The sequence below is a fragment of the Trachypithecus francoisi genome, unplaced genomic scaffold (assembly GCF_009764315.1).
Source record: "Trachypithecus francoisi isolate TF-2019V2 unplaced genomic scaffold, Tfra_2.0 Lachesis_group3, whole genome shotgun sequence".
Taxonomy (NCBI): Eukaryota; Metazoa; Chordata; class Mammalia; order Primates; family Cercopithecidae; genus Trachypithecus; species Trachypithecus francoisi.
This window is the reverse complement of record NW_022681468.1, coordinates 3,087,506-3,109,122: the sequence shown is the minus strand read 5'-3', so window position 1 is coordinate 3,109,122 and position 21,617 is coordinate 3,087,506. Positions and strand designations below refer to the sequence as shown.

General features: G+C 62.4%; 2 protein-coding genes across 5 annotated transcripts; one reads left to right on the top strand and one right to left on the bottom strand.

The window, feature by feature from the left end:
* Window positions 1-561: 561 nt before the first annotated feature.
* CKB (creatine kinase B) lies at window positions 562-4,607 on the bottom strand. The gene is made up of 8 exons (XM_033191162.1): window positions 4,079-4,607; window positions 3,585-3,789; window positions 3,307-3,461; window positions 3,100-3,232; window positions 2,545-2,716; window positions 1,362-1,485; window positions 1,020-1,209; window positions 562-938 (listed from the first exon to the last, which is right to left on the bottom strand). The coding sequence occupies exons 2-8, from the start codon at window positions 3,775-3,777 to the stop codon at window positions 760-762; spliced, it is 1,146 nt and encodes a 381-aa protein (XP_033047053.1). The 5' UTR covers window positions 3,778-3,789; window positions 4,079-4,607; the 3' UTR covers window positions 562-759.
* Window positions 4,608-4,698: 91 nt separating this feature from the next.
* TRMT61A (tRNA methyltransferase 61A) lies at window positions 4,699-18,716 on the top strand. Of its 4 annotated transcripts, none has more exons than XM_033191161.1 (7): window positions 4,699-5,126; window positions 7,235-7,350; window positions 10,556-10,888; window positions 11,724-12,083; window positions 12,386-12,541; window positions 14,322-14,611; window positions 16,257-18,716. In XM_033191161.1, exons 3-7 carry the CDS (start codon window positions 10,630-10,632, stop codon window positions 16,341-16,343), a joined length of 1,152 nt encoding a protein of 383 aa, XP_033047052.1. In that variant the 5' UTR covers window positions 4,699-5,126; window positions 7,235-7,350; window positions 10,556-10,629; the 3' UTR covers window positions 16,344-18,716. The 4 variants fall into 4 exon arrangements, with proteins under 4 accessions (XP_033047052.1, XP_033047049.1, XP_033047051.1 ...); XM_033191158.1 differs by having other exon boundaries at window positions 4,715-5,126; window positions 14,322-14,588; XM_033191160.1 differs by lacking the exon at window positions 12,386-12,541 and having other exon boundaries at window positions 4,738-5,126; window positions 14,322-14,588.
* Window positions 18,717-21,617: the final 2,901 nt, after the last annotated feature.

Here is a 21,617-nt window from a genome sequence, read left to right as displayed (position 1 = left end):
ATGGCGGGAACCCGGGAGGCGGAGCTTGCAGTGAGCTGAGATCCGGCCACTGCACTCCAGTCCGGGCGACAGAGCGAGACTCCTCCTCAAAAAAAAAAAAAAAAAGAGAGTAGGTGTTGGCGGGGTAGGAGGGAGGTGGGGAGATGCCTGGATCTGATAATGTTGCAGCTTGGAAGACTGGAGAAGGAACCCAGTTGGAGGGACCAGAAAGCTCTCAAGTTTCTGAGCTCAACCCCCAACCTCCACTGTCCCTACCTCCCCCACCCTGCAGGATGAGCCCGAGCAACGTGCTAGGCTCCACACCCACGCCTGAATGCCCTCAGAGGCTCAGGCCTGGAGCTCCTCCCTCGTTCTCCCCAGTGTTCCTGCCTGCACAGCCCAATAGACATGAGGAAAGGGGCCCATGGACTAGGTGGGACAGGCAGAACAGAGTGGCCACCTGCTGGCTTCTGTCCCTTCTCACGGAAGGCAAGGCCCACGGCAGGCCCAGGACTCAGACTCCTGGGGCCTGGCTGCTGCCCTTTCCCCTCCCCCCGGGAAAGGAGAGGCACCACTCAGAGGCAGGCAGGCCAAAACCCTAGTTTATTTCAGCATCAGCAGTATCTTAGCCATCAAAAAAATAAACTCTACCAAGGGTGACGGAAGTCTCTACAGCAAGGCTAAGGGCTCGCCAGGTGGCGAACATCAGGGTGCATGGTGGGCACTGCCCAGGCAATAAGTTAGGAAGCAGCAGGGCTGGTGTCGGGTGTGGGCCGGGCTTCACTTCTGAGCAGGCATGAGGTCGTCGATGGCCTGGCCCTGCTCCAGCCGCTGCTCCATCTCGATGAGCAGCTTCACTCCGTCCACCACCATCTGCACCAGCTCCACTTCCGAGAAGCCCAGGCGGTCAGCGTTGGAGACGTCGAAGACCCCGCCCACTGCAGCGGTGTCCACACCGCCTGGGGAGACAGCAGGTCAGGGCGGAGGAAACAGGACTGCCCAAAGGCCAACAGGAAGCCCGCAACACCTGCCCTGCTCACCTGTGCCTCGCTTCTGAAGTCGTAGCCGCTTAAGCACCTCCGAGAACTTCTCATGCTTGCCCAGGTGGGGCAGCTTGATGTGCACTCCTGCCCGCAGCCCTGTGCCCAGGTTGGATGGGCAGGTGAGGATGTAGCCCAGGTGAGGGTTCCACATGAACTCATAGTTCTTAGACTTGAAGAGAGTTTCAATCTGCAGACGAGAAAAGGGTATAAGGGAGAAGGGCTGCCTGAGACCCCCACAGGCCCTGAGACTCCCAAGTCCCAGAAATCCCCCAGGGGGACTGATGGGGCACCCACATCCCTGCTGGAGCCCTGGGTCTGGGCCTGCCCCGTCCCTGGCACCTGGGTGAGGCCGGTGCAGAAGCGGGTGAACACCTCCTTCATGTTGCCCCCCTTCTGCATGGAGATGACCCGCAGGTGGTCCTCCTCGTTGACCCATACCAGGAAGGTCTTATTGTCATTGTGCCTGCGGGAGGGCTGGTCTCAGGGCATATCCAGAAAAAAGCCCCAGGCCGTCCTCAAACCAAAGGAACTTCCCAAGTCCCCGAGGTGCTGCTCCCAACTGTGCCCTGCAGCGGGGGCTGCTGCCAAGACTCCGCCCAACACCGGGCAGGCGGGGACCGAGATGCCTCACAGTGAGCAGGAGAACCCCAGCTGCCATCACGTGCTGTGGTCTGAGGTGAGGTAGGGCCAGGGACCGCCAAGACAGCCCCGCCCGCCCCCGACAGTGGGAGTAGGAGCCCTGCCCCCGGAGAAGCTTCTGCGTCACCAGCCCCTGGTAGAATCTCAGCGACGGAGGAGTGAGAAAACAAGGAGCTCCAGCTCCCGAGGGGCGTCGGGCAGAGGCGCCAGGGAGCCCTGCCCCCACCTCACGTCTCGAGGGGGACTGAGTCCTGAGCGCCCAGGGGCCCGGGCGCAGTACCTTAACGCACCTGCTCGGCCAAGGTCACCTGCGCGCGGCACGCAACCCAGACCCCTCCCTCCCTCCCTCCCTCCTCCTCCTCCTCCCTCCTCCTCCTTCTCCTCCTCCTCCTCCTCCTTCTCCTCCTCCTCCTCTCCTCCTCCTCCTCCTCCTTCTCCTCCTCCTCCTCCTCCTCCTCCTCTCTCCTCCTCCTCCTCCTCCTCCCTCCTCCTCCTCCTCCTCCTCCTCCTCCTTCTCCTCCTCTCCTCCTCCTCCTCCTCCTCTTCCTCCTCCTCCTCCTCCTCCTCCTCCTCCTCCTCCTCTCCTCCTCCTCCTCCTTCTCCCCTCCTCCTCCTCCTTCTCCTCTTTCTCTTCCTCCTCCTCCTTCTCCTCCACCTCCTCCTCCTTCTCTTCCTCCTCCTCCTTCCTCTTCTTCCTCCTCCTCCTTCTCCTCCTCTCCTCCTTCTCCTCCTTCTCCTCCTTCTCCTCTTTCTCTTCCTCCTCCTCCTTCTCCTCCACCTCCTCCTCGCCGCGAGGGGCCCCACCCCGGCGAGGGGGGACGAGAGGGAAAGGGGAGGCGGCGGGGAGGGCGGACGCCGCGAGAGGGCACAGAGGGACACGCACCAGATACCACGGGCGTCGGGCCAGTCGCGGGCCATGCCCGAGGCCAGCAGCAGAGGTGACACGGGCTTGTCGAAGAGGAAGTGGTCGTCGATGAGCTGCTGCTGCTCCGCCTCCGTCATGCTCTTGAGCGCGTAGTACCGGCCCGCCAGGTCGCCGTCCAGGCTGGACAGGGCTGCGGGGGGTGCGCTCAGGACGCTCGGCTGCCGCGCCCGCCCCTCCAGCCCACAGCGCGGACCCGCCCGCCCCCGTGTTCCACCCCGGGGGACGTCAGAGGCCCCCACCCGCCCAGATTTGCGGGCGTCCAGTCCTCATGGCCCGGGCGACGGTCCCAGTCGATGACCCCGCGCCAGGACCCGCCCTCCCTGGGCCCCAGGCCGCTGTGGGCGCAGGGCTGGGCCTCCGTCCTTCGGTCCCTCCGGGAAACTGAACCCAGGAGCGCGCAGATAAGAGCGCGGCGGCGGCTGCCGCTCCCAGGCGACGTAAACAAAAGCGGGCGGGGACCGCGCCGGGAGGGGCACGCAGCCGCCGCCGACCCTTGGCCCGCCCGGCCCCTACCTTCCACCGCGAGCTTCTCGATGGCGCGGCGCTCCCCGCGGCTGCAGTGCGGGGGCAGGCAGAAGCCGCGGATGCTGCGGCCCGTGCGCACCCGCGAGCTCAGCACGTAGTTGGGGTCCAGGTCGTCGCCGCCCTGGGGGGCGAGACGGGAGTCAGCGCCCGGAGACCCCGGCCCGGCCCGCCCGCCGCCCCGCCCGCCGCCCGCACCTGCAGGTTGTCGGGGTTGAGGTCGGTCTTGTGCTCATCGCTGGGCTTGTAGCCGCCGTGCCGGTCCTCGATGATGGGGTCGAAGAGATCCTTGAACACTTCGTAGGACTCCTCGTCGCCCGCCACGCAGCCCACGGTCATGATGTACGGGTGGCCTAGGGGAGGGGGCGCGGGACGGAGACGGTGACGTCACTGCCGGGCCCGAGCGCGCTGCTGAGGACCCTGCGGCTGCGCGCGGGGAGGGGGCGCCGGGACCCCGGCCCCGAGGGGTCGCGTACCCGGGTTGTCCACGCCTGTCTGGATGACGTCGTCCAGCGTGAAGCCGCTCGGCGTGCTCTTGGCGCGCAGCTCCGCGTACAGCTCCGGGGTCAGCACCTTGGCCATGTGGTTGTTGTGGGCGCTCAGGTCGGGGAACTCATCCTCGGCGGGGAAGCGCAGCTTCAGCGCGTTGTGGCTGTTGGAGAAGGGCATGGCGGCGGCGGGCTGCGGGGACACGCGGGGTCAGCGGGGACCGGCAAGCCGGGGATCCCGGACTCCCGCGTACCACTCAGGCCCCCGCCGCCGGGCCCCCCAGCGCCCCCGGGACGCGACCAAGGTCAGAGGGGTCCGCAGCGCGCGCGGGGAGCGCCATCATCGCCGGGGACCCCCGGCCGGTCCGGCGCGCGCTCCAGGCAACGCGCCCGCAGCGCGTGACGCCGCAGCGCCCGCGCCCCCTTTGCACGCAGCGCCCCTAGCCCCGGCGCCGACGCCCCCGGCCCCCGGGCCCACTCACCGGGCGGCCGGGCGGGGGCGGGGGCGCTCCGTCCGTCGGCAGCTCCCGGAGCGACGCAGGCGAACAGCGGCCGCTCCGCGCTCCCGCGGCTCTTAAGGGACGCAACGAGGGCGGCCCATTGGCGGCTATTTATAGCCCATTCATTCCATTGGCCCGCGCCGCGGGGTGGTGCCGCCGCTTTGTCCGCCGCCCGCAGCCCCCGACACCCCGGCCGCCCACCCGAGCCGTCTCCCCGCTGGGACCCCGCGCAGCCTGCCCAGTCCCCCGCCCAAGACCTCGAGGCCGAAACCTCAGATCCTTGAATATGTGGATCCCCTCGCACGCCCTTGCCTCCGAGCGGGAAACTGAGGCGGAGAGCCTCCGGGCACTCGAGGACGCTCGTGTTCATCCGCATCCTCTAGCCTGCCCGCCTAGTCCAGCCAGCCCCCGCGGCGGCGGCGAGGGGCCGGGCGAAAGCGCTCGGGGCTTCCGCAGCAGGTACTGCCCCCACCCCACCTCCGGCCAGTGCGAGCTGGCCCGGAGCCGCCGACCTTCCTCAAGGTGCCCGCAGGCACCTCCTGGGCGATCTTGGTGCAAAGCGAAGGCGCGCGGGAGGCGCAGTCTGGCTGTGGCCCAGCCCGGGGGCACCCGCGGTGCCCTGACCTTGGACAAGTCCTGGGGCTCCGGGGGATGCAAGCCAGAAACCAAGGGGACACTGTGGTCTTAAGAGGCCGCTGGCAAGTGCAGCCTTGGAGTTTCCAGACCCCAACCCTGGGTCCTCTTCGCAGGGGACAAGCTCACCCGACCCCCAAAGGCAGTCCCCAGAGACTTCAGGCAAGGATGGGAGGAAACGCTAATAAACAATAAGCATAAATGCGATTTAAAGAAGAAGAAGAAAAAAAAAAAATATCACGAATAATTAGAGTCATGCAAATTAAGCAGTGACTCCACCTCTCCCTACCCCCAGCACTCCCAGATCGACCACAGCCAGTGCTGGCTATGAGTTGGAATGAGGGGAGACACGTCCACACGCTGCCTGCAACTTGAATTGCTGCCTGCTTTTTGCAAGGTAATTTGGCAGAATCTATTAACATTAACAATGTTGGAACTCCGTGACCCAGCAATCCCCCTTCTAGGAATGCAGCCCTTAGAAAGGATGTCTCAGTTCTCTCCACTAATGGACCAAGAGATCTATGGAAGGAAAAATAAACACATCTGGATACAACCGGATGCCCATCAGGCGGGACTGGCCAAGGGTAGGAAGGCACCTGTTTGCTATGGAATATTATGCAGCTGTTAAGAGGGGGAAGTGGAGTATGTGGGGTTAATATCCATCAAGGACCCTCATCCGTTGCTCCGTGAATAAAGCAAGGAAGGGGGGAACCCTTATCTGTGGGTATATTTGATATAAATCCCTCCAGCAGTGGCACAGTGAGCACCTGCCTAGTGCCAGCCGCTGGGGATGCGTCCGGCAGCAAGGTACACAGCGCCTGCTGCTGGAGGAAGACTGGCCATGAGCCAGCAGTCCAGCAAACCAGATGACATCAGATCAGTGCTGCTGGGGTCAGGGGGACACAGAACACTGCAGTTCCAGGTACAAGGGATCCCAAATAGATGCCTCTGAGGAGAAGGCACCAGAGCCAAGGCCCAAAGGCAGGGGAAGCCCGTTCACCTCTGCCTATGTTAGCATCTATGTGGGGGCCCTGCCTCTTGTCTCATCCCCATGGTCACTGCAGAGGAGACACATGCCTCTTTTCTTCTTAGCATACTTCGTCCTGTTCCAAGTCAGCATTTTTTAGACTAGTAAAACCAACCCATGTAAAAAGGCAAATGGCCCCTCTGGGCTGGCCAGACAGCAGGTGTCCCTTAAGCCTGGAATTCCTGCACTCTGTGCCCCATGCAGCCTCTTCCCCCAGTTTTAGATATTTCTGCAGCTGCCCACCCACTACCCCACAAAGCCTGAAGGGCTTAAGTTTCTATTTCTGGAAGGGATAGCTGCAGCCCCTGGAGACAGACTTGGGGGAGAGACTTGGGGGCCACACTCAGGACTTCCTCTGTCTTCAGCATCTGCAGCTTCTCAGAAGGCCACCCCTCCCCTCTCTCACCCTCCTGGCTGAGAGCCTAACCTGCTTCCCCAGGCCCCCCATGGGAAAGGGCCCCCTTTCTCCTTTCCTGAAGGGGGCCAGCCCCTCCACACCTGTGGGTATTTCTCGTCAGGTGGGTCGAGAGACTTAGAAAAGAAGTAAGACACAGAGACAAAGTATAGAGAAAGAACAGTGGGTCCAGGGGACCGGCGCTCAGCATACGGAGGACCCACACCGCGCCGGCACTGGTCTCTGAGTTCCCTCAGTATTTACTGATCGCTATCTCTACTATCTCGGTGAGGGGGATGTGGCAGGACTATAGGGTAATGGTGGGGAGAGGGTCAGCAGGAAAACATGTGAGCAAAGGTGTCTGTGTCATAAATAAGTTTAAGGAAAGGTGCTGTGCCTCGATGTGCACGTAGGTCAGATTTATCTTTGACTTTACACAAACATCTCAGTGCAGTAAAGACCAGTATTGCCACCAGCATGTCTCAACTCCAGCCATAAGGGCGGTTTTCTCCTATCTCAGTAAATAGAATATACGATCGGGTTTTACACTGAGACATTCCATTCCCATGGACGAGCAGAAGACAGATGCCTTCCTCTTAACTGCAAAGAGGCCTTCCTCTTTCACTCACCCTCCTCAGCACAGACCCTTTACGGGTGTCAGGCTGGGGGACAGTCAGGTCCTTCCCTTCCCACGAGGCCATATCTCAGGCTGTCTCAGTGGGGGGAAACCTTGGACAGTATCCAGGCTTTCTTGGGCAGAGGTCCCTGCAGCCTTCCGCAGTGCATTGTGCCCCTGGGTACTTGAGACTGGAGAATGGCAATAACTTTTACCAAGCATACTGCCTGCAAACACATTTTTACCACAGCACATCCTGCACAGCCCTAAATTCATTAAACCTGGAGTCAACACAGCACGTTTTTTCGAGCACAGGGTTGGGGCTAGGGTTACAGATTAACAGTATCTCAAGGCAGAAGAATTTTTCTTAGTACAGAACAAAATGGAATTTCTTATGTCTTCTTCTTTCTACATAGACACAATAACAGTCTGATCTCTCTTTCTTTTCCCCACACTTGCCCTCCACAGGCAAGGGCAGAACTGCAGAGGTGAGGTCCAGAGGGCAGGGCTGCCTATGGCAAGCAGTGAGCCGGACACTGGGGCGGCTCCGGGCTGGGGCCGCTGGCAACCCTCAGCCTTTTGAGGTGGGTATTTTTGCCCCCAGTGTGCAGACAGATCATCATTTTTTTTGTTGTTGTTGTTGAGACAGAGTCTCGCTCTGTCGCCCAGGCTGGAGTGCAGTGGCCGGATCTCAGCTCACTGCAAGCTCCGCCTCCCAGGTTTACGCCATTCTCTCGCCTCAGCCTCCCGAGTAGCTGGGACTACAGGCACCCGCCATCTCGCCCGGCTAATTTTTTGTATTTTTTTAGTAGAGACGGGGTTTCACCGTGTTAGCCAGGATGGTCTCGATCTCCTGACCTCGTGATCCGCCCGTCTCGGCCTCCCAAAGTGCTGGGATTACAGGCTTGAGCCACCGCGCCCGGCCAGATCATCATTTTATTTTTGTTTTTATTCTGTTGAGACAGGGATCTCGCTGTGTTGGCCAGGCTGGTCTCAATGTGCAGATAGATCAGAAGTTGGGTGACAGAGGTGTCCAGTCATGGGCCCACAAATCCTGCCACCCTCCCAGAGCCCGGCCCTGTACTAGCCTGCCTGGGGCAGACCGACAGTGCAGGGGGCCAGGCAGCTGCAACGGGGGCAGCAGCAGCAGATGACAGTGGGGAGGTGGCCCTCAAGGCCTTCAGACATAAATGTCAGGGTGAGACTCCCCAGGCAGGGGCTGATTGGGAGTCTTAGTGGCCCCCAGACGAGGGGCACAAGGGGAGGAGTCTGGAAGGTGGCAGCCTCTCCTCCAGCTGACTCCCCTGTCTGCAGACCCCTGCTCTCCCCAGGGCCCACAGGAGCTGCTTTGGCAGCATGCAGGCAGGAGGCTGGATGACGTTACCAGGCCAGTGTTTGGTCCAGGTTCCTCAGAAACCACACCTGGTTACACATGAACCACTGGGCCTGGAGGGGGCTTCGAAGGAGGCCCAGGCCTTTTATCCACAGAACATGACCCCGCTCAGCAGGGTAGGCCCAGGGCAGGCTCCAGGTAGGGCACTGGGAGCCATCCTTGGAGTCTGCTCCCAGAGTACAGCCGGAGGCAGCATTGCTTCCTCCCAGTGTCCTGCCACTGAGTTCTGCAGAACCCAAAGAGGAAGTGGGCTGAGGTCAGGAGAGGGACAGGGGCTGACTGGGGTTCACAGAGCACAGTGGGGTAGGAGGCTGTGCTGGTCAGTGGGGAGGGACTGCAGTCACATGGTCCCTGCCAGGCATTTGGGCAGAGCAGCCTCCCCAGTGGGCATCTTCCTGCCTGTTCCCACCTTTCTTCAAATCAGCCATTGGTTCTCTGAAGCCGGTTTACTGGCTTTAATTATTAATTAATTAATTAAGAGATAGGGTCTTGCTATGTTGTCCATGTGGAACTCCAACTCCTGGCCTCAAGCAGTCCTCCTTCCTCAGCCTCCTCAGTGCTGAGCTTTGCGGGTTGATTGGCTTTAAATCCTAATCCCACTTTGACCTCACTGGCTGTGACCTTAGGCAAGTTATTTAAGCTCTCTGAGTTTCAGTTTCCCCATCTGTGAAGTGTTCCCTCCCTCCTAGGATCCTGGGGAGAATTCAATGAGATGACACAGCTGGGCATACACAGCACCAGCCCTTGTTAGGGGAGCCCCAGTACAAACTCTGCACAGGGACTCATCAGCTGGGGTAGAGGGGGGTGGTTCTGCTTGAGGACTCAGGCTGGGGACTGGGGCAGGCTCAGATGGAGCAGGTGGGCAGGGCTGAGGAGGCTGCCTGGAGGAAGGGGCACTGGAGGAGCTGACCAGCCGTAATGGACAGAGGCAAGTGGGAAGCTGGAACCAAGGGAAACCAGCGACAAGTCACCAAGTCCTCACTTAGGCCCTCATAGGCACTTGGCCTTGACTCCACACCACAGCTGAGAGGCTGGGGAAGAGAAACCCAAGAGAAGTAGAAAGTCAGAGCCCCCCAGGGCAGAAATTAGGGGGTGACTCAGGCGGGTGCACCATCAAGGGAGACAAGCACCCACTCAAACACAGGCTGGGGAGCTGCGGGTGGCTCTGGGTTGCCTCAGCGTTGAGAGCAGAAGGCGGGGAGGCCATGAGGCAGAGGGAGAGGCAGCTGGTGGCCAGTGTTGTGGCCCCGCAGGGATAGGAGCCCACAGAGTGGGAGGCCATGGAAGGCCTCTCATCAGCTTACTTCTGGGGGCTCTCAGCCACAGCTAGGACAGAGATGCAGAGGGGCCGAGGTTGGAACCCTGGGTTTCCATGATGGACCCTGAGAAGCCAATGTAAGGGCCACAAACACCGTGGCCTGGCCTGCCCCAGAGGCGAGAGAGTTGAGAGTGTTCCACAGGCTGCCAGGGCTCCAGAGCAGAGCTTGCTCTCAAGGAGCCTGGCCACCTCATTTTACCAGGCTGGAGTGGCTGAGTGACAGGGGAAGGTGGCCTAGGGTCATTGCTAACTGGCTTGGGTTCGGGCATAGGCTAAACCCTAGTAGGCTGGGTAGGGGAGTCTCTGTTCCTCTCCAAGCTCTGGTCCCGAGAGCTAAGGGCTGGAGGAAGAAAATCTGTGTCCCCTGCCCCCGCTCCCCTGCACACACACTCCACAGAGAAGCCAGCTGGGAATGGCGTTGCTGAGACAGAACACCACTCCCCGCTTCCCTTTTTTGCCTGTCCTCCAGCAGCACCTCCTCCAGTCTCCTGCTCAGGCTCCTCACCAGACTCAAAAGTGGGCCCAAGTCATCCGGTTCTCACTATGCCTTGGTTCCCAGGAAGGGATCCATGACCCCCTCTCCCTCCTAGAAGCAGCTCTGCACTCAGGAGAACGTGCCCCCATCGGGGGAGGCAGGGCCTGGGCGGAAGGCCACTTCTGCAGACTTTTCCAGGTCCCCATCTGCTGCACAGAGCTCTGGCTGACGCTAGCCCAAGCCTTTTAGGACGGCCCCTTGACCTGCGATTCCTTTCTGGAATTCATCTTAGGGCCCAGTCAGGGTGTTTCCAGAGCAGTCTGCAATAACAAACAGTCTGCAATAACAAAATGTCTATGGCAAAGTGTCCTCATAGAGGACTGGGCAGTAAGCCACAGGCCAGCCCTTTGGTGGATCCCCAGGGGCTGTCAAAGGGGTCCGGGACAGCAGTGACAGCCAGGCCTTGGCTCCTGCCGCCCTTCAAATGTGCCTGGGTGCGATGGCAAGCCGCGGCCGGCGGGGAGGGGGGACCTTTTGTTTGTTATTATTTGTAGAGATGGTGGGGTCTCACTACGTTTCCCGGGTTGGTCTCGAACTCCTCAGCTCAGAAGAACCTCCCGCCTCGGCCTCCCAAAGCGCGGGATCACAGGCGACAGCCACCACGCCGGCCGGCCGCCATGTGGATTTTGTACAGTCTTTCGATCTTCCAGCGACCAGCAAGTGTAAACAGAGCAGCTCACATGAGGCAAGAAGTCGCCCAGGAAACGTCCTCTGGGAGGGGCGGGAAGGGCAGCCTGGCGCTCCCAGGATCCCGTGCGCGGAGGGGGCGAGGCGGGGCGCGACGTCATCAGCGGGCGCGGAGCCGGAAGTGTTGTGGCCGCCCCCGCCGCGCGTCGCGGAGGCACGTGTGGAGCACCGGCGGCGGGAGCGTCGCAGGTGAGACTCCGCGGGGCCCAGGGTGGCAGGGCGCGGGTGAGAGTGGCCCGGGCCGAGCGCGGCGCGCAAGTGCTGTTCCTCCAGCCTCGCATGGGCGGCCTCCGCCGGCCCGGCCTGGCCCCTTGCTGCCTCTGCACCGGCTGGGCGGTGTTTGCGTGGACGGCCAGCTCCGAGTCACCAGCCCCTTCCTGGGGAGCCCTTACCCCTCTGTCATACCCTGCTACCCAGTCCCTGTGGGGGAGACTGGGGCGATGAATCAAGCCTGGCTTGGAGGTGCCCTCACTGACCATTTGCCTCTCCCCCGCCGGTGGACACCTCGCAAAGGCGCTTCCTCCTCTCACACCTGGGGAATGGGAGAATGACTCATGGAGAAGGGTGATGGGAGGGTCGGGTCCTCACTCCGGAAATCCTTGGGACCGACCTCCCCCATTGCCAAGCCTCAGTCTTTTCATCTCTGATTTAGGCTCATAGTCCCTGTCTCTTGTCCTAGACCAAGAAAGACTTCAGAGGCCAGGCCAGAGTGCAGCGCTCTTGGGCTCCCTGTCAGGCAGTTGCAGAGGCTGAACTAGCCACACCCCACCCATGCCCACTGGTGGGATGTAGGCCTCGAAGCCTTCTACCTAGACCACAGACCCTCGTCCTGCCTCCTGACTTGCTCGTACCTACACACACCCCTCCCCAGGTCCTTGGCCTTCTACCTAGAGCCCAGACCCTCGTCCTGCCTCCTGACTTGCTCGTACCTACACACACCCTCCCCAGGTCCTTGGCCTTCTACCTAGAGCCCAGACCCTCGTCCTGCCTCCTGACTTGCTCGTACCTACACACCCCTCCCCAGGTCCTTGGCACTTGCCAGACATTAGCACCATGAGCTTCGTGGCCTACGAGGAGCTGATCAAGGAGGGTGACACGGCCATCCTGTCACTGGGCCATGGTGCAATGGTGGCAGTGCGTGTGCAGCGTGGGGCACAGACCCAGACCCGGCATGGTGTCCTGCGGCACTCAGTTGACCTTATCGGCCGCCCCTTCGGCTCCAAGGTGACGTGCGGCCGAGGTGGCTGGGTGTACGTGCTGCACCCCACGCCAGAGCTCTGGACGCTGAACCTGCCGCACCGCACACAGATCCTCTACTCCACCGACATCGCCCTCATCACCATGATGTTGGAGCTTCGGCCCGGCTCTGTAGTCTGTGAGTCTGGTGAGTTCCTCAGGCTGCCTCAGTTTAACTCAGAAATTGACACAAAGGTGGAGGTCAGAGCCTCCAGCCTGCGCTTCCTACAGACAGATGGGGCTCCTCGGTTTCTATTTTCACATCTTTCTGGGACGCAGAGAGCAGGGAGTGAAGTGGAGGCAAGGAAGCCCGTTAGGAGGCTGGTGCTGTAACTGGAGTGAGAGGTGGCTGTAAATGGGCCAGGGGGAGCTGGGGCGGACTGGTGCTCTAGTGAGGGTCCTGCTTGCCTTGGTGGGGTGTGGCCAACTGGATGCTTGGCGCTGTCCTAGGTGCTGACCGTCAATCTCTAGTCCTCAGTGCTGATGGTGAAGCAGAGAGAGTTGCCCCTTCTGGAAAGAGGCCAGGGGTACCCCAAGGAGCTCACTGTAGGTGGGGAGTCTTCCCATCCTCATCCAGGATCAGATCCTCACCTGCCACCAATGAATGTGAGCACCATTGTCATTGAGTCCAGGGCCTGGGCTGTGGGAACCCTGCACACATACAGGTGCTGGGGCTGCCCGGTGCAGTGATTGAAGCCAAGATTGGCCCCAGGCACTTGGGCATCTAGGTTGTTGGTGGCATGTTCCTCATGGGCAGGAGAGCTAGGGTTCAGGTTCACGAAGAGTGCCTAGCACGGCCATGCTGGCTTTCTGAGGGCTGCAGGTCACCGTGTCCCTCTCTGGGGTGTCTGGGTGGGAAGGGTGGAGAGCAGGACTTAGCCAAGCCCATCAGCTGCTGCTCCTGTGCATCCTGTGGCGGGTGCTGGCCTCTCCACCCCTGCCCCACTCTCGCAAGAGAGCTCAATCAAGCAGCACGCTTCTCCTGGCCTCCTCAGATATGCCAGGTCCCCTCCTCGGAACCGGAACAAGACAGACCAGGTTCCTGCCCTCGAGGAGCGGGGACACAGCCTGGGTGAGCGGCTCAGTGCCACTGGTTACTGTGAAACTTGTGAGACAGGGCTGCGTGTCTGAGGGGGACCTAGAGTGGGGTCCCTCCAGCTAGACCAGGCAGGGAAGACCTCTCTGAGGAGGGGACATTTGAGTTGAACATGATGAGAAGGGGCCTGCGAAGAGCCGAGGGACAGCACCACCAAGGAGGAGCGTGCCGAGGCCCTGCAGTTGGAGTGTGCTGCCGAGTCAGGCTCAGTGAGGGAGGCAGAGGGGCTGGGAGTGAGGTTGGAGAGGAAGCGAGCTCCACCCCGGAGGCCAGCAAGTCTGACTTGCCCCTGAGTGGGAAGGAGGCATGGCCAGGCTCTGCAGGGGGAAAGAGGCAGCAGACTGGGAGCACCTAGGGGAGGGGCTGCTTCCTAAAAAGAATGTGGGAGGTGGCAGGACGTGGGATGGGACAGAGGGAGTGCAGGCACCTCCATGGGTCTGGCCCAACGGCTTGCGATGCTCAGTGCGATTTGGGTTCGAGGGATGGGTGGCAAGTGTGCAGTAGCTGCTCTAGCAGGAGTCTCAAGTGGAGGGGCCTGGGGATGGAAGTGGCATCAGGTAGATGACCCCTGAAGGTGGAGCAGAAGGAGGGACGCAGGCCCTGGCCCTTTCCACAGGACAGGAAGTCAAGCAGAGGGGCCATCCGGAGGGAAGCTGGGGGCAGGTGTGCTGGGGAGGACTGGGGCTGTGTGGCTGGTGGCCAGGCCCTGCGTCCTGAGTCCAACCAGGCCACGGCAGAGCCCCAGCCCCCGTGTGCTGGGGTCAGGCTTAGGCAGGCTTGGTGGGGGTGGGCTGTCTCAAGGGGACCAAGGAGCTTCTGGGGAGAGGTGGGCATGAGGGCCGGCAGGGTAGGCCACTGTTGACAGGGACTGAGGAAGGGATTGGCCATGCCTGGAAGGAGAGAGGGCTGAGCGATGGGATGGGCCTCTCTGTTCCCCCTGCACAGATTTCCCCTGAGGCTCCAGTCAGCTGGGCTGCCCTCAGTCCCTATATATGCGCCAGGTGGGCTAGGGCAGGGTTGCCACTGGCCTGGCCTGTGCCCACAACGGACACCGTGGCATACACAGCCTGTCAACCCCAGCTCACCCCTAGACAGGGTGCCCAACCCAAGGCTAGCCCAGGGCTCTGGGCAGCGGGGACCACACAGCCCTGGAGTAATGCCCACCTGTAATCTGGGGTCCTCCCGAGCACTGTGTGGGTCTCCAGAGTGAAGTGGGGGTTGGTTCCTGGGAGGCTGTGGGTCCCGAGCAGTCCCAACTGATGCCTTGCCCTTCCCATCTTGTCCTGCCAGGCACCGGCAGTGGCTCAGTGTCCCACGCCATCATCCGCACCATTGCACCCACGGGCCACCTGCACACGGTGGAGTTCCACCAGCAGCGGGCAGAGAAGGCCCGGGAGGAGTTCCAGGAGCACCGTGTGGGCTGCTGGGTGACTGTGCGCACCCAGGATGTGTGCCGCAGCGGCTTTGGCGTGAGCCACGTGGCCGACGCCGTCTTCCTGGACATCCCATCACCCTGGGAGGCTGTGGGCCATGCCTGGGATGCCCTCAAGGTCGAAGGTGCACTAGGGGTTCCGGGAGAGGTACAGCCCGGGCGGGGGTGGGGCAAGGGTGCAGGACTGAGCTCCTGGGAGCTCAGAGGGATCCAGAAACCAAGCCACACCATGGCAGTGGCTAGGCCAGGGCCTCATCTTGGCCTTAGATGAGGAGTGGGTCAGGCCGACCAGGGGAGGCAGAGCTGGGGAGGATGGGCTGATGGGGAGGATGTCAACCCCCGATCGGGAAAGGTGGCAGTGCCACCCAAGTTCAGGGCAGGCCCGGCTGGAGGTGTCTGGAATCCCCTGCCCATGCTGTTGCCCAAAGTCTCTCCTGCCAAGCTCTGGAGCCCAGGGAACCCCTTTTAGGGAAGATGCTGGGTGCGGAGGCGGGGCAGCCCTGGGGAAGGTCGGGCCTCAAGCCAGGGAGGTGGCTGGGAGGCCCAAGGCTTTTCCCTTTTCTGGAGAAGGAGCAGTGCAGGCAGCAGGGGCCCCTTCTTCCCAGCTGAGAGTTGCATTGTGAGAGGGTGGAGGGTGGGGGTGTGGGGCGCCCCGCCCCACCTCAATGACTAGCCGAGGCCTAGTACGGACAGCAAGGCGGTGGCCGGGGATTCCCTGCTGCCTCCGGCCCAGCCTTGACTCCTGGGTCCTGGTCTCTGCTGAGGAGGCCTTAGGGTAGCTGTGGGGATCTCCATGCTCTGCCTCCTAGGCTCCCTGCTCTGGGGACACTTCTGGGCCTGAACCATAGTCCCGGGGAGGCTGAACCCGGCAAAAGCCCTCGTGGGTCCCCAGGCTGCCTTTATCACTCCTTCCTCCAGAGTGACCCAGGGAACCTGCGCCTGCCTCTGGGACCTGTCCCTTCTCCTGCGAGCTCCCCCTTCTGGGTCCAAAGGCTCCGGGCTCATTCAGGGGCCTGGAGTCTCCTGCTGGCCACTGGAGCCCACTGGGGAGGGTGCGGTGTGCTCAGCCTCGGTGCCCTGTCTAGGCTGTTGTCACACAGAAGGTACCTCCTCTAACCCTGAACCTCCTGGCGGCCCCGTGTCAGGGTACACCTGAGGGGACTAAGCCTCAGGGACATTTGAGGACATTTGTCTGGGCCACATATCTCTACCCGGCCCTGGCTTCCCCAGGTCCTCCTGGCCAGGACAGGAACCGACCCGGGCTGGGTTCTCATTCACTGCAGGCCAGGCCAAGTGAAGCCCGCGGCTGCCCTGGTGGGAGGCAGCGGGGAGAGGCTGTCATGCTCAGGCTGTGCTTCGAGTAGGTGCCTCCTGTTCCTGGGAGCAGTGACAGCCTCTGATTTCCTGTGACAGCAGCGGCCCCCGCACCGCCCTGCGCTGCCGTGCTGTCAGAGCTCCTCTGGGCCCAGCGCTCCAGCAGCCCTGTGGAAGGCAGGAGAGCAGTGCCCGCTGTGGGCCAAGTGAGACAATGGCGGCACGAGCTTGACCCAGTGCCTGGCATGTGGGAGGGCCTGGTGCGGCTAAGCTGGGTGACATGAACGGTGGCGCCAGGCCCCATGGTGGGCTGCCGGTTGAGGGCCAGGCCCCTCTGCCCTGCATACCAGCTCTGGAGAGCTTGCAGTCCGTGCTGGGACCATCTTAGGTTGGCCTCAGACCCTAGGGTGGCAGTTCAGGGATGCCAGGGCCAGACAGGCCACTCCTGCCCTCTGACCCTCGGGTCCTGTTTCCCACAGGTGGGCGCTTCTGCTCCTTCTCGCCATGCATCGAGCAGGTGCAGCGCACGTGCCAGGCGCTGGCGGCATGTGGCTTCTCGGAGCTGAGCACCTTGGAGGTGCTGCCACAGGTCTACAACGTGCGCACTGTCAGCCTGCCACCGCCCGACCTGGGCGCGGGCACAGATGGCCCTGCCAGCCCCGACACTGGCCCCTTCCGCAGCGGCACGCCCATGAAGGAGGCCGTGGGCCACACCGGCTACCTGACCTTCGCCACCAAGACCCCAGGCTAGGGGGCCGCCGCCCAGGGCATCAGGGAGCTGGGAGCACCGAAGGGCTGGGCAGGGAGGCCAGAGGCACCTTATATGGTCAGCGATGCCTGCCAGACACAGATGGTGGGGCGGGGCTTGGGGGCCTTCTGGGTGGCCAGAGTGGGACGGCAGGAGGGGTGGCTATGATGGAGGAGGAGTGCTGGGGCTGGGCCTCAGCCATTGCTGTCCAGCCCCGCGGCCCATCCCAGCTGCTGTTTGTTGCCAATATGAAGTCTCCACTGCCACAGGCTCCCCTGGGTGTTGAGGCCAAAGGGTGCAGGTGGGGGAGTCTGACCCCTCCCAGGTGGGCCTAAGCAGGAAGGGGGTGGAGGAGGGATGGGGCATTGTCCCCGAGGCCACACTGCATCTGACCCGAGCCCCCACGGCCCTGGCTGCCCCACAGGGCCTGAGACCATCTGGTGTTTCTCCAGTTCCCCGGGCTGAGGCTCCAGCCTGGGCCAGAAGCTGGGGTGAGATGACCCAGGATCCCTGCCCTGCCCTCCCCAGTGCTAGGAGACCAGGCCAGCCCAGGAACCAGGGAGGTGACCCTGCTCTCTGGCCTTCAGGCTGATGTGACAGCACTGGGCTCAGCCCAGGCCTGCGTCCACTCAAGTCCAAGAGGCGGGGCAGCCCCCACCCAGCCTGAGCCCCTTGACACAGGCCAGGCAGCGCTGCGGAGAGGAGCAGCAGAGGGGCTTGTTTGCCACAGGCGACCAGGCACACGTGTCGGGGCTGGCGTGTGAATGCCAGCCTGTGAGTCCCAGAACTATGTGGGCACCCCTACCCATCGCAGAAGCCAGGGGCATGGAGGACCCCCCCACGGGGACAACAGTGTTGGGGGGGTCGGGGAGGTGTGTCCAGGACACCTTCCAGGGACAGTGCCTATGTGAACACCTCTTAAAGGCTAAGGGGGCATTTTCCAAAGCGGGGACAGACGGTGGGACACCCCGGCGGGGGGGCTCTCCTCGCCTGCCCTGGTGTGTGACAGCCTCAGGGGAGGACCGACCGGTGCCTGTGTCAGCCGTGGGGCCCTTGGAGCTGCCGCTGGTGCCGAGGGGGCCTGGGTTTCAGCCCGTGGAGTCAGTGGCTGTTGGGGCCTTGAGCGCTGTGCTGGCAGCGGCCTGGCCCTGAGTGTCAGTGATGAGCAATAAACGTGCTGTCCCCTCTGTGCTGCATGACCCCTAGCGGCCAAGGCCACCCCCAGCTGCTGTCCAGGCCAGCCCTGCCTGCGCTCTGCCCTGGTCCCTGCTCCTGCCTGTCCTGGTTTGGCATGATGGGTGCTCCAGACTCCAGGACAAAGGGGCAGATGTGTGGCCGTCCCCATCTGGCTGCAGAAAAGGCCACTTGTCCCTGGGGTTGGGGTGGTCCAGGAGTGCTGGGCCTTCCTCCACAGCCCGGGCTGGAATATTCAGTGTGGCTGCCTGGGCTGCTGCATGAGCCCCTGCAGGAAGGGTCCACCCCAGGCCGCCTGGTCCCCGCAAAGTGTCACACTGGGTCACTGGGGGCTGTGGCTTATGTGGTCGGGGAATCCTGTGTCCCTGAGAGTTGTTCAGCCCTGCTCCGAGGGTTTGTCCTCCTTCTAGGACGCAAGCCTTCCCTCTGACCTTGTTCCTCACCTGGGGCACAGAGGCGGGGCCCCCGGTCAGGTTCAACATGGAAGTGGGTGACCCTAATGCCAGGAGCCTTGGGGTCAGGCTGTGCCCGGGGTGTCACGAACTGGGTGGCGCACACCCCTGAGGTCTCAGTTCCCCAAGCCTGCCCTGCCCGTCCTGGCCACAGCAGAGGCCTGCATGCTGTCTGACAGGTGAACACCAGGAGGTGTTTCTTTTGAGGCGCAGCTCCACGGTTTACAGGACACGTAAGCCTCAGGCACTGTAGGGTCCAGGTTGTGCCCATTTTCCAGCCAGGACTGGTAGCCCACGTGGCAGCTCTGGGTGAGTCACCAGGATCTGCACATGGAGAGCGGAATCCACCCTTAGTTGTCACGTGGGACAGTCGCTGTCTCAATCCTCTCGGCCCTGCTGCTCTGCCCTGCACACAGGCCCCCATGACGACCTTGAGCCTCCAGGCATCCACCCCCACCGACCATAGAGCTGGGCCTCACCCCACTCCCTCAGGTTGGATCCCCACCTGGCCTTGAGCCAGCCTTAAACTCCTGTATGTCCTTCAAGACCCCTTCAAATGTCCTTTTCTCAGCATGTCTCCCCAGACCGTCTAATGCCCAGGCGGGAGAGTCCTGCACACCATGGCCCGAGGGAGCCCCCACAGCAGAGGAGCAGAAGGCAAGCAGCAGCCCCGTTCTGTAATGGGGAGCCTGACTTCCAGGGGCAGCGCTGGGCCCATGGCCGCGAGTGACCGATCAGCAGGCCCCGATGGTCAGCTCGAGTCAGCAGCACGGGCTCATCATGGGGCAAGGATTCACCAGAAACGCCCTCCCTGGCCCAGTGTGGACTCGCCTGGGCCTCAGATTTTCCCTGGAAATTCCTCCCCCCTCGCCCTGCTGTCTTGCACTGAGACAGTGGCACATGACTCCCAGCTGCCCACGCCCTGGAAGGTCCCAGGCCCTGGCCCTGACTCACCTGCTTGGAGGGTCCCAGTCCTGGGTACTGCCCTAGAGCCAGGATTCAAGTCCCCCTCCCTCAGGAAGCCCCAGGGTGTGAGCTGCTCCTGGGCCTCCCTCTGCCCCAACCATGCCTGCCTCAGGGCCCAGCCCTTCACCGAAGAGCCCCAGAGGGCTGAGCCCAGCCAGGGCTGCACGGGTGGGGACCAGGACACGATTTCTGGGTGGGCGGAGGGCAGCAGGCCGCTGGGGGCACACCCTGTCTAGCAGAATGTGATGAAGCGGGGTTGCCTCTGAGGACCCAAGAGGCCCTCACCCCTGCAGTCTAGGTCTGGGGCTGTCCCCCTTCCATTCCCCCCTCTCCCTCCATTGTGGCTTTGCTCTTTCCACCCACTGCCTCTGGCCCAGAAGATAGAGGGCAAGTGGGCTGCCAGGGGACCCGAGCCCCCCCAACAGTTCACTGCACAGGTAGGGAAACTGAGGCACACAGCGGCGGCTCCGGAATCCTGGCCATAAGTGGTTCCCCAGTGCATGACCCTAGAGAGCAGAGTTTTGAGGCAGGGTCCTGGAAGGCTACACAGGAGACACCTGTGCAGGTGGACATTGGAGAAGGGAGGGCAAGCCATGCAGGTGGGGTGGGTGGTGCCCCAGAAGCGGTGGATGGAGAGGGTGCACCTCCAGCCTCTGGGCTGGCAAGTGCTGTTTCCAGAGCTGCTCTAAGCAGGGTGAGTGCTGGACTCAGTCCCCCCACAGCCCCGGGGCTGTAGGGCTCGCATGCCAGCCTGGAGGGGCCCTGAGCAAGAGGGTCCCCAAAGAGGGGCCTGGCTCCTGATGCCCTCAGAGGGAGGGAGCAACTGCCGGGCATCACACCCTGTCCTCACCAGCCACAGAGGGTGGGCGCTGTCACCAGCAGGCATGGGTTGAGTGCCTCCTACGTGCCAGCCCCTGCCCTTCAGGGCTCCCAGGAGCCAGACCCAGATCTGGGCACACAGTGCAGGGCGAGGTGTGACTGTGGAGCAGCAGTGGTCTGGGCCCTGTGTGGTAAGTCTGGGTTGGTGTGGGGTGGGGGAGTGGACGGGCCTTTCTGTCCTGGGTGGTCTGCACACCGCCTGCTCCTGGACACTGGAACTGAGCCTTGAGAGAAGTCGTTTCCCGAGGTGGCCAACAGGTTGGCGGCTGGCTGGGTGCCGGGGTGTGTGGACCCCAGAGCCAGTGGGTTGGGCCCTGCAACCCACTGTGGTTCAACAGTGAGCAAGGAGGGGCACAGGAGGGCCAGCCTGCTGCCCTGCCCCAGCAGTGGCCTTGCCAGCCCGCGGGCCCTCCCCACGCGGAGCCTCTGTGCCCAGGGGAGCCTGCGTGGCCCAGCCCGTCAGCCAGGACGAGGGCGTTTCAAAGTCAGGCCGCCTCCGAAGTGGTGGCGTTGGCGGGAGGGAATAACTCGCTCCCACCAGGCTGAGAATAGCTCAGAATTGGGTCACGCTCACCGAGATCTCCGGTCACAGCCTCCAGCCTTTGACAATAATCAGCTTTCTCCCTGACATCTGTCCCTTCAAAGAGGGTGCAGGCACTTCTAGAAGCAGCAAAGCAGAGGGGACGGGAGTGGGGAGGGGTGTCCCCACCTCCTGGCCCCCCATGGCAGGCCCCCTGCCTCCCTCCCGCCCGCCCCATGCTCCCTTCGGTGCCTCAGGACCCACCAGCTTCCCGCACGGGGCCAGGTCAGGGAGCAAAGCACGGCAGTGCCCTCTGACAGATGAGGACACCGGCTGGGGGCTGCAGGGAGGGTGGCGCCTGTGCCTGGCCCTCCCGTGCTCTGGCAGCCATGCCCCTTAGCTCCTGAGACTCGGGGGCTTGCATGCCACTGCCCCAAGCCGCCCTCCTCCTGCCCCTCCCAGTCTGTCCTGGGCTCTTTTAACGTGGTTGAAGGGCATGGGTCAGAGCAGGCCGTCCTGCCCCGCCAGGCTTTTGGGGCCTTGTGTTTCCCCCAGCCCAGAACTTCACCCCATGTCTTGTTTCCTATCCATTTTCCCGTGTCGGGCCCTCCTCACCCCTTGAGGGGGCTGAGGTAGGTGCTGTCACAGGCCCTCAGAGCCCGCATCTGTGCTGTCACCTGCGTATGCTGCCACCAGGTGGGTGCTGAAGCCATCTTCATAGCAACATAGGTGCCTCCTGCATAGAGATAGCGATGCCTACCACATGCCAGGCACGCTGATTTTGGTTCTTTAATCTTTAAAAACCCACAAGGCAGTTCTTCTCGTGTTCTGGGTGACACCATTGCCCAACTTTAGTCACAGATATGTTCCTGAAGTGCCCGTGACACTGAGCATCTCAAGATGTGGCCCCTGGACCGCCTGCTCAGCATTGTCCCCACCCCACCCCTGCTGCTCAGCATCGTCCCCACCTCACCCCTGCTGAGCCAGAACTCCAAGGCAAGGACCAGGGTGCCCCCTTTCTCCAAGCCTCCAGGTAGCTCTGGTACTCAAATCTGAGAATCACGGCTGGAAGACCCAGGAG

What these genes read in the sequence shown, in the direction of transcription:
- CKB (XM_033191162.1), bottom strand. Translation starts at nt 3,777, where the DNA reads ATGCCCTTCTCCAACAGCCACAACGCGCTGAAGCTGCGCTTCCCCGCC. An exon ending in CGAGAAGCTCGCGGTGGAAG is followed by an intron (nt 2,717 to 3,099) that starts GTAGGGGCCGGG and finishes CACCCCCCGCAG; the next exon opens with CCCTGTCCAGCCTGGACGGC. An exon ending in TCTGCACCGGCCTCACCCAG is followed by an intron (nt 1,210 to 1,361) that starts GTGCCAGGGACG and finishes TCTCGTCTGCAG; the next exon opens with ATTGAAACTCTCTTCAAGTC.
- TRMT61A (XM_033191158.1), top strand. Translation starts at nt 10,630, where the DNA reads ATGTGGATTTTGTACAGTCTTTCGATCTTCCAGCGACCAGCAAGTGTA. An exon ending in CTCTGTAGTCTGTGAGTCTG is followed by an intron (nt 12,084 to 12,385) that starts GTGAGTTCCTCA and finishes GCGCTGTCCTAG; the next exon opens with GTGCTGACCGTCAATCTCTA. An exon ending in GGATGCCCTCAAGGTCGAAG is followed by an intron (nt 14,589 to 16,256) that starts GTGCACTAGGGG and finishes TGTTTCCCACAG; the next exon opens with GTGGGCGCTTCTGCTCCTTC.